The sequence below is a fragment of the Eubalaena glacialis genome, chromosome 2 (genome assembly GCF_028564815.1).
Source record: "Eubalaena glacialis isolate mEubGla1 chromosome 2, mEubGla1.1.hap2.+ XY, whole genome shotgun sequence".
Taxonomy (NCBI): Eukaryota; Metazoa; Chordata; class Mammalia; order Artiodactyla; family Balaenidae; genus Eubalaena; species Eubalaena glacialis.
In genome coordinates, this window is record NC_083717.1 from 193168414 (window position 1) to 193182825 (window position 14412).

At 47.6% G+C, this 14412-nt stretch overlaps 1 protein-coding gene across 11 annotated transcripts in view; it reads left to right on the plus strand.

The window, feature by feature from the left end:
- TRAF3 (TNF receptor associated factor 3) overlaps positions 1 to 14412 on the plus strand; it is a 110583-nt gene that overhangs the window by 85319 nt on the left and 10852 nt on the right. For all 11 annotated transcript variants that reach the window (XM_061181303.1, XM_061181299.1, XM_061181298.1 and 8 more), the window contains 5 exons: positions 945 to 1049; positions 1668 to 1835; positions 8330 to 8410; positions 11071 to 11145; positions 12804 to 12896. In XM_061181303.1, the coding sequence (XP_061037286.1) occupies positions 945 to 1049; positions 1668 to 1835; positions 8330 to 8410; positions 11071 to 11145; positions 12804 to 12896 (522 nt within the window). The remainder of the gene's footprint in view (positions 1 to 944; positions 1050 to 1667; positions 1836 to 8329; positions 8411 to 11070; positions 11146 to 12803; positions 12897 to 14412) is intronic.

Sequence of the window (14412 nt, forward strand, 5' to 3'; positions counted from 1 at the left end):
TCTGTTTACTTTAATATCTAAAATTATGACCTTTTTTAAAAAGTCATGTTTACAAAGGATTAGATTTGACTCCAAATTAGTTTATATTTAACTCTTAACAGCTGTTGATTCTATTTCTTTTCTTTTGGAGTCTAGAAAGGCATATTGAGCTCCCTGTTCCCCCTGTTACGGTGTCAGCGTGTGGGCGTTTCTTAGAAATGCCTGAGGATGAGGACGGTGTAGCTTGTGTTGTTAGAAGGAGTGAGAGTATTTGTTTTCCAAGGGAAAAATGAAATTAAAGGGAGGTTTTCATTTTCAAAGGGAAACATTTTCATTATTGGATTAACCCCAGTCTTTGCAACATATATTTTTAAAAGTTTCTTACATAGCAGGCTAATGCTTTCTTCTTGGTGAAAAATGAGTTATTAGTGACATAACCTTAGGAGCAAGAACCAAAATAAATGTTTTACAAACCATCTGCAAAATATTATCTTTTACAGTAGCTTCTCTCTTTCTCTGGCAAGGATCTAGAAAGGCATCAAGTTGTAGCGGGCTCTGCCCTGGTCCCTTGATGGGAGGTCCCACCGCGGCAGTGCTGGCGCCTGGAAATCTCCAGGATCCAGATGTGAACTTGGTCCTGGTGTGTCCTCGTCTTGAGTGTGTCAGAGTTAATCCAAAATGTGTGCTGCTCCAAAGTGATCCTCAGTTGTTCAGTATAACTTGCTTACTTTTGGTTTATCTAATAAAAGGTGGTAGTTAAGGTTTTATTATTTAAATTGTGTCTCTTAGTCGGGGTGGCTCCTTCATTCTACTTAGAGAGATTAAAATAGTCCTTAATGCTTTCTGAGGCCCACTTAAGGGATGTTCTCATGGTTTTTTTTACAGTGGTTTTGCCTTGTCTAAAGTAGCAGCATGTGGAGATTAAGAAATATTAATCCTCTAAAACAGCTAACTTTCAATTTCAGGTGTTTAAGGATAATTGCTGCAAGAGAGAGATTCTGGCCCTTCAGATATACTGTAGGAACGAAGGCAGAGGCTGTGTAGAGCAGTTAGCACTGGGGCACCTGCTGGTAAGTGGGGATGTGATGTGTCGGCTTTACATCCAGAAATACGAGTCCCTGGTCAGTACGATGTGGCCCCTTAAGATCATGTTTGCATTAATCTTTCAGACACAACCAACTATGAAAGCAGTCAGAGCCATTTGGGTATGAAATGTTATTTTTAATGACATCATAGGCAGAACTGTCAATTGGTTTTTGAACACCCCACCCTATTTAGAGTAGAAAGAAATCTGAATTGAATTTTGACTGTAGAAAGCCCATTAAAACCTTCTCCTTTTTATAACCATGAAATTCCACGTAACTTCTTATTTTTTTTGATTAGTATCATATTTTATCCTGGAAAGATATTTGAATTGGAATAAAACAAAGTCCTTAGCAGATAACCATTTATTTATCCAGGAAGAAGAGTTAATTGACTTAATTCTTCAAAAGCAATGTAGTTTGAGTAATCATTAAATGGAACATGAAATTCACTGTCTCTTGATACATTTGTCACTCTTCTCTGTGAAAAGCTGATCTAGCAGCAGATAGAAACATTTTTGTGGGATTTAATTGCATAGAGGCTAGAATTTGGTATTTCAGATTGGAGTTTTGCCGATTAAGAACTTTGAATTGTCTGTCTTACAGGTGCACTTGAAGAATGATTGCCAGTTTGAGGAGCTTTTGTGTGTCCGTGCCGACTGCAAAGAGAAGGTACTGAGGAAGGACCTGCGTGACCACGTGGACAAGGCCTGTAAATACCGTGAGGCCACGTGCAGCCACTGCAAAAGCCAGGTCCCGATGATCACGTTGCAGGTGCAGTGTTTTCTTGTTTCACCCACCTTCTACTCCATCCAGATGTCGTTTGTCCGCAGAATAGCTTGTTAAATGACTATTCTAACAGAAATAAAGAGAAAAGATAGGCGTAAATAGCAATTTTCATCTGACTTTATTTCAGAGTTAAGCTTCATTTGTTTTGCCCATTTTGATTTATGCAATTAATTTTCCATTGCCTAGATTGACTGCCATTTGGGGTGCCAAAAAAATGAAGACCGATTATTCAAAAAAGGTAGAATTTTTCACTTGTGCCAGGGAATAGCCTCTAAAATCTTGTTGGATTGCTTAATCATTTTACGGCTCCGTGACATAACCATCACTTCAACAGGGTAATTTATCCTGCAGTATTGAAGTGCAGCGGTCTCTCCTGGAGAGAGATGAGAATTGAAAATGTTTTCATGCCTCCATTATTTTGGCACGGTTTTATATTGTGCGCATGTTAGAATCAGATCACTTATATGTAAATCAAAGAGAAACAGGTGTTGGGATGGAGGACAAACTTTAAAAAGAGTCAGTGGTGTAGACACCCTCAAATATTTGTCTGTTTGTTGAATACGTATTTACTGCATACCTACTGTGTGCTGGGCACTGTTCTAGGAGCTGCAGGTTCAGTGGTGCCCCTCATCTTCCAGTGGCAAGAGATCATAAGTACTATGAAGACAAACTGGCAACAGGGGAGGAGGGGTGATCAGGGTGGGCCCTTCTGAGGCAGTCAGGATGACGCAGGAAGAGCGCTGGGGCAGAGGGAGCAGCAGGTGGGGGCTCAGGCTCCGAGATGGAACAGACTCAGCAGGTAGAGTTCCCCTTGCACAGAGCAGAGGCGAGGTGCGCAGTTGATGGGGAGCAGCCTCGAGCTAGGGACAGACGCGGTCATAGTTAACGCAGAGCCAGTGGGATTAGCCGATGGCTTGAGTGTGGGGTATGAGTTTGGAGGGCGCCCAGCGTTTGTAACTAGAGCACCTGGACCACCCGGAGTGTCCTACCCAAGTGGGGCTCAGGGGAAGAGAGGAGGCTTGAGGCGGGGATAGGGAGTGGTCTGGGCCGTAGGTATGTGTAAATAGGTGGTACTTGCAGCCCTGGGACTGGAGCGAGTAGAGAGAAGGGCCAGAGTCGGAGGACAGAGGCCTGGGGCACATGATACTTACAGCTTACTAAGAGGGGGAGGTCGTCCAGCGAAGGCGTGGCCTGTGTGGAAGGGTCAGGAGAGTGACGTCCCAGAGGCAGGCGGAGCTGCAGGGTGTGTGGCGCGGGTGCTGCTGAGAGGCTGAGCGTGGAGGGGCTGGGAATTGGCTGCTGGCCGAGGCAGGATGGCGACTGGTGGGTCACCAGATGGGAGGGGACCGTGGAAGAGCAGCCCGGCGTGAGGGCCACAGTCGAATTCCTGGCGGATATTCGGGAGTACTTACTGACCAAAATTTAGGAACAGTTTTCTTTGTTTTTCTGTATGAAATGAGATGTATTCTACAATCTCCATTTTACCTTACTTTGTATAACTTTCCTATACTTGGGACTCTTCCATCGTGAAATCTGTTTCCTGTATGATTCTGTTGTCGTTTCCAGTTATTAATAACCTTTAACAACTGTGCCCTCCCCTTTGAAAAATAGCAGTAGTATTTCTAATTTCTTCAGTAATTAAATTCAAGTGAATCAGACGTGTACCTAATGAGCAATACTCCCGACCTTACACATGTTACTATGTTGCTGTCAAAGTTACACTTTGCTTCTTGCCCAAAATCAGTTACCTTTATTTGCAGAATAGAATCCAGGAATTAATTTTCATCTGAGAAAGAATTGTAGAGCATGTCAGTTAAACAGCCTATGAGTAACCAGCTCAGGGCTCCAGCCGAGGCTTAAAGAGGTTGGTTTTGGAATAACAGCATCGCACATGGAGTCATGAAACGTTTGTTGACTGCTCTTGGGCGCCAGACCCTGAGCTAGTTGCTCAGGACACACAAGAGAGTAGATTGCAGTCTCTCCCCTTCGTTTCACGGTCTGGTAGGGGAGACAGTCAGATATACAATTATGTACATGGTAGTATGGGAAGAGACAGTTAACATGGCCTCATAGAGTCCAGGAGGGCTTCGGAGAGGAGGTGGCATTTGCTCTGATCTGGGTCTTCAATCTGTTGACTGCAAACAGGAGAGAGAGACACAGCAGGTGCAGAGGCACCAAGTGGTAATTGCCAGTTTGGGACCTGAGTTGTGCAAATAAAGATTGATTAAATCTTACTACGCTTTTGTGATGAAAACTTTTTAAACTGTTTTGTCGGCATTGACACTGCAGCGTGTCTTGGGGCAGATGTTACTTTCTGTCCATCTGTGATAACTGTGAGAGGCGCCCTGCGTGGGCCCGCTGCTGGTGCGCCGGCCGCCGGCTCCTGGGGCCCTCGGCGCTGGCAGGCGGCCACGCCCACCCGCCCTTGCTCACACACCTGGAAGGGGCCGAGACTCTCCCCGGGCCCCCGCCCTGTCAGCGGTGGTGGGACGTGGCTCCCAGGTCTTGTTCTTTCAGCCCTCACAGTCTCATCCTCTCAGGCCTTCAGATTATTTTTAAAAAGAGCCGTTGCTTAACTAAGGTCTGAAGCCGCAGGTCATCCTGACTTTCCTCCATGTCCTGCGTTTTGTGGTGTGACAGATATATCAAGTGTTGGTAAACTATAGGTTGATAAAGCGCCGAGACTCCAGGGACTTGGCCTTCCAGCGCTGGAGGTGCGGTTCAGTCCCTGGTCGGGGAGCTAGGATCCCGCAGGCCTCGCGGCCAAGGGGCCAGAGCAGAAGACAGAGGCAGTGCTGTGACAAAATTCAACACAGATTTAAAAATGGTTCCCATCAAAAAAATCAAAAAACGCACTGACGCTCTGGACCATTGCAGTTCATGTGAGCATTTCTTTTCTATATTTAAGCCATGGTATCGGCAGCTATTTTCAATTTTTTTTTTTTAATCTATTAGCATAATTTAAAGTGTCAGAAAAAAAATCTCTTCTTTTCCATTTAGCCCAGAAATTATCGAATATCATTCTTTTTAAACAGATCTGTTAATTTGTGAAAAGTCAAGAATTGTGAAGATCTCGTTTTAGGGGAACGTGTATACAGTTGGTCCTTGGATGACACAGGGGGTTGGGCGCAGACTCTCTGAGCAGTCTCGAACATGAGTATAACTTTACAGTCAGCCCTCCTAGCCGAGGTCCCGCATCCACAGCGTCAGCCGACCGTGGGTCGGGTAGTGCCGCAGTGCACACCTAGTGAAAAAAATCCACGTGTAAGTGGGCTCACGCAGTTCATACCCAGGTTCAAGGGTCAACTGTGTACTGTAACGTACAGGTACAGCCACTTTGGAAAACACATGGCAATATTTTATTAGGTTGAAAACTCATGTTCTCAACTAGCAGTCCCTCTCCTAGATGTTTAAGAGAAACTGTCACACATGCACTGCAGAGAGTCTGTCAAGCCTAACCAGAGGAGCAGAGATCTGGGAACGACCCACACGTCCACCTGTTGGAGAATGGACACATCACTTGTAGCGGACCCCTTGGACAGCGTGCACAGGAGGGGAGGTTGTATGACAGCAGTGACAGTGGAATCCACGAGTCCACTTACGCGACTCGCGGATTCGCCCGAGAAGCGTGATGTTGAGCCAGGTCGCAGGAGAGTCGAAGGGCGGAATTCCATGTTAACAAAATTCAAAAGCAGTCAAGACGAAACAGTATCTTACCTGTTACACATACATGTGTAATGAAACTTTTTTTTAAGCAAAGGAAGTAGAAGCGCAGATTCAGCCTTGTGGTTTTAGTTGGAGAAAGCAGGGGCGAGGCAAAAGAGGAGCGTGCGGGTGGTGGGCGTCGGTTACATCCTTGTCCCTTGTGGGTGTTCACTATGCACTTAGGCTTTATGGCCCACACACGCGTGACATCCCTTCTGTGTGTGTATCAAAGTCACATTTGCTTTGACAGGCAGGACAAATTTCATTAATATGCGAAGAGTTCTTACATATTGACAGATTAACAGGTTTTTTTTTTTGGAAAACGGTTGTATTATCTTCCTTTGGCTGTCATAGCAAAGTACCACAAAGTTGGTGGCCTAAAACCACAGAAATTTGTTCCCTCACAGTCCTAGAGGCAGAAGTCTGGCTCCAAGGTTCCCTCAGGGCCGTGCCCCTCTGGAGGCTCTAGAGGAGACCCCCTCCCTCACCCTCCCCGGCTCCTGGTGGCTGCGGTCCTTGGGCTCCCAGACTTGCGGCTGCACCGTTCCCACCTCTGCCTGCACGTCCCCATGGCAGTCTTCCTGCTGTACATCCTCTCCTCTTACGTGGACACTGTCACTAGGTTCAGGGCCCAGCCTGATCCAGGGTGGCCTCTTAACTCGTTACATCTGCAGAGACCCTCTTTCCAAACAGGGTCACATTCTGAGGTTCTGGGGGGACATGAACTTCGGGGGTCACTGTTCAACCCACTGCAGTGGACAAAAGCTATGAAAGGCATTTCACGGGAAATATAAATGGTTAACATAAAAAACATACTAATAACTACACATCATTAAAGAATTGCAAATCACACTCATTGTTTTTCACCTGTCACTGTCAGAGATGGGAAAGTTTGATAGAATTCGATTGGAGCCGTGCGTTCTCACTGCACTGAGGGTGGGCTTGTGTAGGCTGATTGGAGGGTAGTCTGGCAATACCCCTCCAAATCCCATTTTAAATGCTCTACCCTTTGATACCCAAAGAAGCCCATTTCTAGAAATTCATCATTTGGACATCCTTGCACAGATCTGCGAAGATACACAAAGCTATTGATGGGTCTGACCTGCGGGTCCCCAGCCTCACCTCCTGCTACCCCCTGCTCTGCCCTCCCCGGCACACTGCCCCCGCCCCTGGTTCTTGCTCAGAGTGCCCTCCCGGGCCCCCCCCCACCCGCTGCTCGCTCCCAGCCCCCCTGCCGCAGCGGTGATTACCTGTTTGTCCTGGTCGGGCCGCCCCCGACACCCAGTGCAGGCCTGGCCTGGTGAATGAAGGCGGGGTCGAGGGCAGCCTCAGGAGGGAGGCGTGGCGTCCATGGAGTGTCGGCCACGTTAGCTCTCCATGCCCGTGACGGATTCTGTCTCACAGATGCCCTCTGAGGGAGGGCTGGTCACCCCCCTCTTACAGGTGAGGCAGAGTGGAGCTGTTTGGCCGAGGTTTCCCTCTGAAAGGCGTGACGGCACCTGGGAGCTCTTAGGGATTCTGAGCGCGGCCAGGCACCCGTCGGGGTTCCCCTCTCGGGAGGCGCTGGTCAGGCTCAGTCCAGTCAGGTGACTTCTGCTGAACTCGGGGCAGCCGTGGGCTCGCCCGCCGTGGGCCCTGCAGGCCTCTGGGGACCAGGCCCCGGAGCAGAGCGGCCGCGTCCTGGTGTCCTCTCCGCGCTGCACACCCCCAGGGCGCTGGTCCAGACGAGGGACTTCAGATGGTGTTGCATCTGGCTCCAGGCCTTCCCGGAGGAGAGGAGTGTCCCCGCGGGTGCCGTGTCCTTGACCTGCACACCTGCCGGGTCAGACGGCCTCGCAGCCAGCGCTGCCCCAGATACACCTCAACAGCGGCCTAACTGGAGGCCCAGCCAGGAGAACTGGGAGTGTCCCGGGGCCTCAGAGGAAAACCCACCACATTCTCTTCTTGCCGAGGGATGCCGCCTCCGGGAGCCTGGCCTCCCACGGTTGTGTTACGTGGCAGGTCTGGCTCTGCCTGCGTCGGTCTCCCTCCAGCGGCCCTTTGTCACGTGTCTGGAGGTGCTCTCCAGAGCCTTGGGTTTGCTCTCCTCGTGGGAGCTCTTGCCTATGCTTCACTTGTGGACATGTGTACCGGACAGGTGCCCGGCAGGTGCCCGGGGCACCGAGTTGAACAGTCACCGTCATCCAGGCTCTGTGTTGAAATCTGTGCCATCCAGAGAAGGGCTACACCAAAATTTATCCACACTTACCACGCGCTAAAGCAAGATCAGATCTCAGGACAGTAATTTAAATACCCAGTAGATCACGTTGTTTTCAGGCTCTTGAGAAGCATCATTTCCAGACCTCAAACTGAGAAGCCAGAGGAGAACTGTCCTTCTCTCCAACCAGCAGAGGCTAGGCCCCGCCATCCACCTGCTGTGTGAGGGAGGCCAAGGCCCAGCCTACCTGGGCGCAGGTGTCAGGGCAGCATCAGCAGAGGGGACACAGCTAGAGGGAAGCCGCCGTGAGGATGCCCCTCCGGTGGGCTGTGCTCCCATGAGTGGCCCCAACCAGTCAGATCTGAGTAGCTCTTGTGAGATGCCTTCTTTTCAGCACTCAAACTTCTGTAACATAGCGACCCATCCAAGTGTGATGTGAGTCTTGTGACTCAAGGACATGACCATGAGCAGAGGGCTTCCCTTGGGTCCTTGTGGGGACGCTGGGGACACTGGTGGGATCTGAGGGAAGGTGGGTTGTGTGTTTCAGAGTTGGTAACACTCTCTCTTTCTCCTTCAGAAACACGAAGACACCGAGTGTCCCTGCGTGGTGGTGTCCTGCCCTCACAAGTGCAGTGTCCAGACCCTTCTGAGGAGCGAGGTAAGGGGCGTGGCCGGGCCTGTGCCAGAGTTGGGGATCCTTCAGGACCCCGCTCTTCCCGTAAAGCTGAGGTCAGAGGTTTTCACAGATTGTGATAGTGATACTTACAGTAGAAAAACAATGAAAACCCTCGTGCTGTTTTTGGAAGTCAGATATTTCAGAAACAAACAATTAAAAGCTACAAAGTGGTAAATTCAGAGCACAATATTAAGAATTGAGAAGATGGGAATATTTACAATGCAAGCAAAGGTGACACTTTTTAGGTTTAAATCTGTAAACTAGGAATTACTCTAAGATTATCTCAAGGAAATCAGTTAACTTAGAGATACTCCTGAACCACTTAGGCCACACATGCCGTGCAGGGCCTGTGCCAGGGGGCAAGTGGGTGCAGGGGTGGTGCCCACACTTCAGGGGCCGCTGGGAAGGCACCTGGACAGCCTCCCCCAGAGGCTGTGCCCATCACGCTGCCCTCGGGCACACTTGCTTTAAGGCAGGTAGATTTTGCAGTAACCTCATTTTGATCAGGATATATCCAGAAGGAACAATTCCAAAGATTCATAATGTTTTCGCATCTGATCCTGGCCTGGACCCCCTCTGGTTGGCGTTCTGGGAACCGTCTGGGGCTCCTATGGGCTCGGTGGGTGCGTGCCCCCCCGGTCCCCACGCCCGGTTCCCTCGGTCCTGGGTTCTCTGATCTGAGGACCCTGCTTGCCTCAGCCTTCCCAACAGCCTGGAATTGTACACCTGGATATGGGGGGGAGCTCAGTCTCTCACGCCCGCGACGGCGAGAGGACCCGCGTGGCCGAAGGCCACTCTCACCGAGGTGCACCCTCCCCAGACGATGACTCTGCTGGACAAGGGCAGGGTCTGGACTGGCGACGGTGGTCTCTGGGCCCCTGAACGTGCCTCTGGGAGCGGCAGGGAAGCGCACGTAGATTATTTCCACAACTGGAAAGTCCCTCTGTTAGAGTGAATGTATGAAGAGTCTGTACTGTTGGAATAACTTCCTGGGCATTACACGCCTTCCTGAAGTTTTACTCACTCAGGCTGTCTCTATTCGGGGCAAAAGCTGCCTCCATTTTGCCTCTAAGTTATTTTTATTTTTAAAAATCTTTAAACCTGCGTTTATCTTGTGTTTCTGGTGAAAGGTGCTATTGGTTTACAGATGATTCTTGCTTTTATCCCCAAGCTCCGGTAAATTCTGTAGGGCTCTGAGATTAATGATGATAAAGCCAATTTAGAAAAAAGTACAGCCCTTTCAGTTAGTGCACTGAAAATAACGTCAAACTTGATATGACCCTGATTTTAACGTTAGGAGTGTTAGCTGGTTAGATTCACGATTGTATTGATGGCACTGAAAGAATATGTTTTTAAATTTTCAAACTAATGTTACTACGCACACGGTGTCCTTTTGGGTTTCTACGCCTGTCACCTGCAATGTGCCCTTTGGGTGCTTTCCTCCAGTTGCAGGCCAGAGCCTCTGCGGCCACCACGACCCCGCCCTGGCTCAGACCTTCCGCAGGGTTGGCCTTGGCCGTGGTCAGGTGGGTCCCTCAGGCCGTCCTCTTTAACTGTCGCGGCAGGCGGGAGGGCCGTCCTGTGAGCCGCCTCCTCTTGTCCTCAGTACTGACCTGAAGGGAGAGGAATGTCTTTGTCCTGGAGGACAAGAGGAGAAGGTGGAGAAGCCGCCTGCACCCACCAGAGTGACACATCCCGTGAGCCTCCGGGAGTGCGTGTGCACTGGCTCGCGGGGAAACACGTTCCCGGGGCCGCTGTGCACCACGCTCACTGACCACTCTCCCAATTCAGGGTCTGACTGCTTTCTATAAAGAAGATCTATCCCTAGAGTTTCCTGATGAGAATATCTTCAGTAAAGAAAGAAATTATCCTTAAATTGTATTAGCCTAACACAAAACACTGTGTCTTTAAAATGTAGACATTTCAATTCCCTTTCCTCTTGAGGGGGCACCGTAGGTGGTTTTTATTTGATGATTTGCTAACATTTAAGCTGAACACAGGGGTTTTTCCTTGCAAGGGGAGTTATCCTCTCCCAATCCCTCCTAATTGTCCTCCATGAACTGGAGGTGACCATCATAAGATTCATGTTGTTAGAATGACCTTAGAGGTCTTTGAAAAGCTACTTGAATTTCTGGCCATTACAGAGGGAAGAAAGTCTTTTCAGAAGTACTGAGAGTAATGGTACATTGTGTAAGCTTGCTTTGGAAAGATATTTATTTTTGTGTACTGTATATTAGGTGTGTGACCCAGTTGCATCCTGAATGCTTTCTACTTTTTGTGTTTCATGCAATTTTTGTTTATAGTCTTTAAATGTGCATTTCAGTTTATGTTTTTTTTCCTTTCTTTTTAAAATTCTGGCACTGCAGACAGCATGTCGCAAAACAACTTGTTCTAAAGAAACTGCAAGTTTAAGAAATGTTATAGTAAATGTATTTCTGTATATTGGTGTATATATGTGTATACACGTGATGATACTGTATATCTACTGCATATAAGTCTAGGAAGCAGATGCTATATACACACCTGTAGCTGATAAACACCATTCGTAATAGTACAACCCAGATGCTATCTGTGCCCTTGATATGTTTGAACATTTTCATGCAAACGTTCGTGCCACAACTCACGTCTCTTTCCCGTTGCAGTTGAGTGCACACTTGTCAGAGTGTGTCAATGCCCCCAGCACCTGTAGTTTTAAGCGCTATGGCTGCGTTTTTCAGGTCAGTATCCGACATTTGTCCTTCCCAGTCACTGACATTCCACCATGAGAGAAAGTTATTCTATTAACATTTTAACATGCAAGCTCTGGGCTTTCAGTTTTGCCATGGAACTGAGTCACCTGCCGCACAGGTGACGAAAGCCACGTGCAGCAGATGTGGGTGCTCGCTTTCCAGGCCGGGGGTGTCGTGAGACTTGAGGTAGACACCTGGGCTGAGGGGGAGTTAATGCATTAGGAGAACGATTACATTCAAAACCAGTTAGTGAAGGGGACAGACAGGACTGACATTCGGTGGGGTTTCTAGGTAGATTCTTGTGGAATTTGAGCTGTTACCTGAATGTAAGTCACTGGCAAACTGGACATGGTTTCGGCAGTGTGGGCATCAGTGCACAGTTGTGAGGGTCGCACGTGCATGTGTCCAGAGTGCATTCCATGCGCGTGCCACATGCACGTGCCCGGAGGGCCATGTGGAGAGGAGATCTCCGCCACTGCCACACCTGGGCCGTGAGAAAGCTGCTCCTGGTTTTTTTTTTTTTGGTTTTGTTTTTTTAACACATCTGAGATGGCTAGTGAATTTGAACTAGGTTTCATTTAAATGTATATCTTGATCTTAAAACTATCAAAGGGCAGTATATACTCCAATTAAAGTATTTTGTATTTGATTTTTATGTATTATCAATACATTATTGTGAAATCAATACAGAGATATTGGCATCTCAGTATTTTCTTAGAAAGTAAGAAGCCTGAGAGTAAGAATGACTATAGCTTTCCCTTTGCTTCAGTCTCTTATGAGACTGAGCCCTCACCACTGTTATGTCGTATGTACATATATATCATTCATTCTGTGTATGTATATATATATATGTTTATATATAGCAATACTTATATCAACATATATATATGAATATTCTATGTACAGAGTATATGTTTTGGAGATCATTAAAATGCTTTCTGTGGCTTTTAAATATTCCAGTATCAAAACAAATTATATTCTTATACCAATTACTTTGTTAAATATATGAAGTACTGTTTCCCATGCTTATTACTGACTCTAAGATGGTCTACATCTTATGTACTCTGTAGATTGTTTATGTTCTGTATGTAACTTTCTAAGTATACATAGGATAGTTAGGAACAGTAATACAGTGTATTTCACTGGTAAGTTAATACTTTAATAAATCATTTAGAATCCTACTTTGATTACATATTCACTAGGTTATTATAGCAGCATCTAGCTATGACTTGCAGGTGTCTAAACGTTTTCCATTTATATTTTAATGCAAAAAAATTTTTAGGGAACGAAAATGATATATCTAAAATTTAGTTTCTTGATGTTACCAGCGTGAAACGTAGGTAAGAAGGCCCTTGGTGAGAAGCTGGAGGAGTGCAGCTCACAGCCTCGAGGTAGTTGTCGTAGAATCTGCGGTGTCTCGTCTTCGAGCTGCTCCGTTCTTCTCGAAGCAGCCTCCTCACCTGCGCACAGTAGATCAGGGGCCACTGAGCGCACGCCTTCTGAGGCTGGGCATCCCCTGTGAACCGTCCATGAATAAGTCACCCCCCCCACCCCGCCCCGTGTAGTGCTGGATTGAGGTCGGCTGTGAGTCTCTCTGACTCCGATGGAGTGAGGTTGGGTAACGCGTTGCCTCTTTATTCTCGCAGGGGACAAACCAGCAGATAAAGGCCCACGAGGCCAGCTCCGCGGTGCAGCATGTCAACTTACTCAAAGAATGGAGCAACTCTCTAGAGAAAAAGGTATGACGCACCGCCTCCTGCTTTTGTTGGTTTTTAATACTTTCTTCAAGTTATTTAAAGAAGAAAACCTTGTTTATAGTTAGTAATGGATTTTGCATAAAAGAAACAGCATCAAGAGTGTCAAAAAAGTAAATTCTCTTCAAGTGATCCTGAGTTTATAAATGAAGGCGTGTGGTTTTGTTAGCTTGCTCTTTGTTTTTTTCTTTGTTTGTTTATAAATTATTATTTATTTTTATTTTTGGCTGCATTGGGTGTTCATTGCTGTGCGTGGGCTTCTCATTGCGGTGGTTTCTCCTGTTGGGGAGCACGGGCTCTAAGTGCACGGGCTTCAGTAGTTGTGGCATGTGGTCTCAGTAGTTGTGGCTCGTGGTCTCTGGAGCGCAGACTCAGTAGTTGTGGCGCACGGGCTTAGCTGCTCTGAGGCATGTGGGACCTTCCCGGACCAGGGCTCGAACCCGTGTTCCCTGCATTGGCAGGCAGACTCTTAACCACTGCGCCACCAGGGAAGTCCTTGCTCTTTGTTTTTTAATTGCCAAGCAGGTATGAAGTGCTTTTTTAAAAAAAAAAAAAAATCACATTGTGCTTCTCTCAGAATTGATCTAGGACAGGGATTGTCACTTAAAACCCCCGTCCGCCCCTCCCCCGTCTTTTTGTAAATAAAGCTTTATTGGAACACGGCCACGCACACTCATTTCCGTGTTATCCACGGCTGCTTTGCACCAGGACGGCAGCGTGGATGAGCAGAGATAGAAACTGTACAGCCCGCACAGCCCCAAAAACTGTTCTCTGGCTCTTTACAGAAAAAGCCTGCCAACCCCCGATCTGGAAGGTCACCAGTGTTACCTGCTTTACCATCCTCTGTCTTCTCGGAGACGAGGAGAGGACAATTCCACATCGCGAGTGTGACTGTTGACCATGGGGGTTGGGGGACCACGTAGCCCCTTTCCGGACACACCTGCTCTCCTGGGTGTCTCCTCGAGGGGCCCCAGCTGTGGGGTCTGGACTCCTCAGCAGGCCCCGCCCACGTAGCACTCCTTCCTGGGGAGTTTGTCCCGTGGTGCTCAGCTCACCGGGCCTTCTTACCTGAGGAAAAGATGAAAACCTCCAAGACTTGATAGAGAAGGAGGTTATAGGATCTCCCACTGTGGCTTGTGGCTTATGTACACAAATAAGAAATTAATTTGATATTCAACAAACATGTGTTGAGAACTTGCGGTGGGAGGGCACTAGGATGATTTACAGCAGCCGGGGAGTTGATGTTTGCTTTCTAAAGGTTTGTAAAGATTTGAATATCTTGTTTTGAGTATTAAATCCAAGCAATTTAAAATGTAAATGTACTTAAAAGAGTCTAAAGTTTTAAATCAAAAGATGTTTATTAAATCTGACATAAAATAGTTTTTTTAATATAAATGCTTAAGCTGGAGGTGAGAAGCAGTGAAAGGGCTTGCGTGCTGTGTGCACACGGGGGGCAGGAGGGGCCTTCCGCTCATCAGCGGCATAAAGTCCGTTACATGAA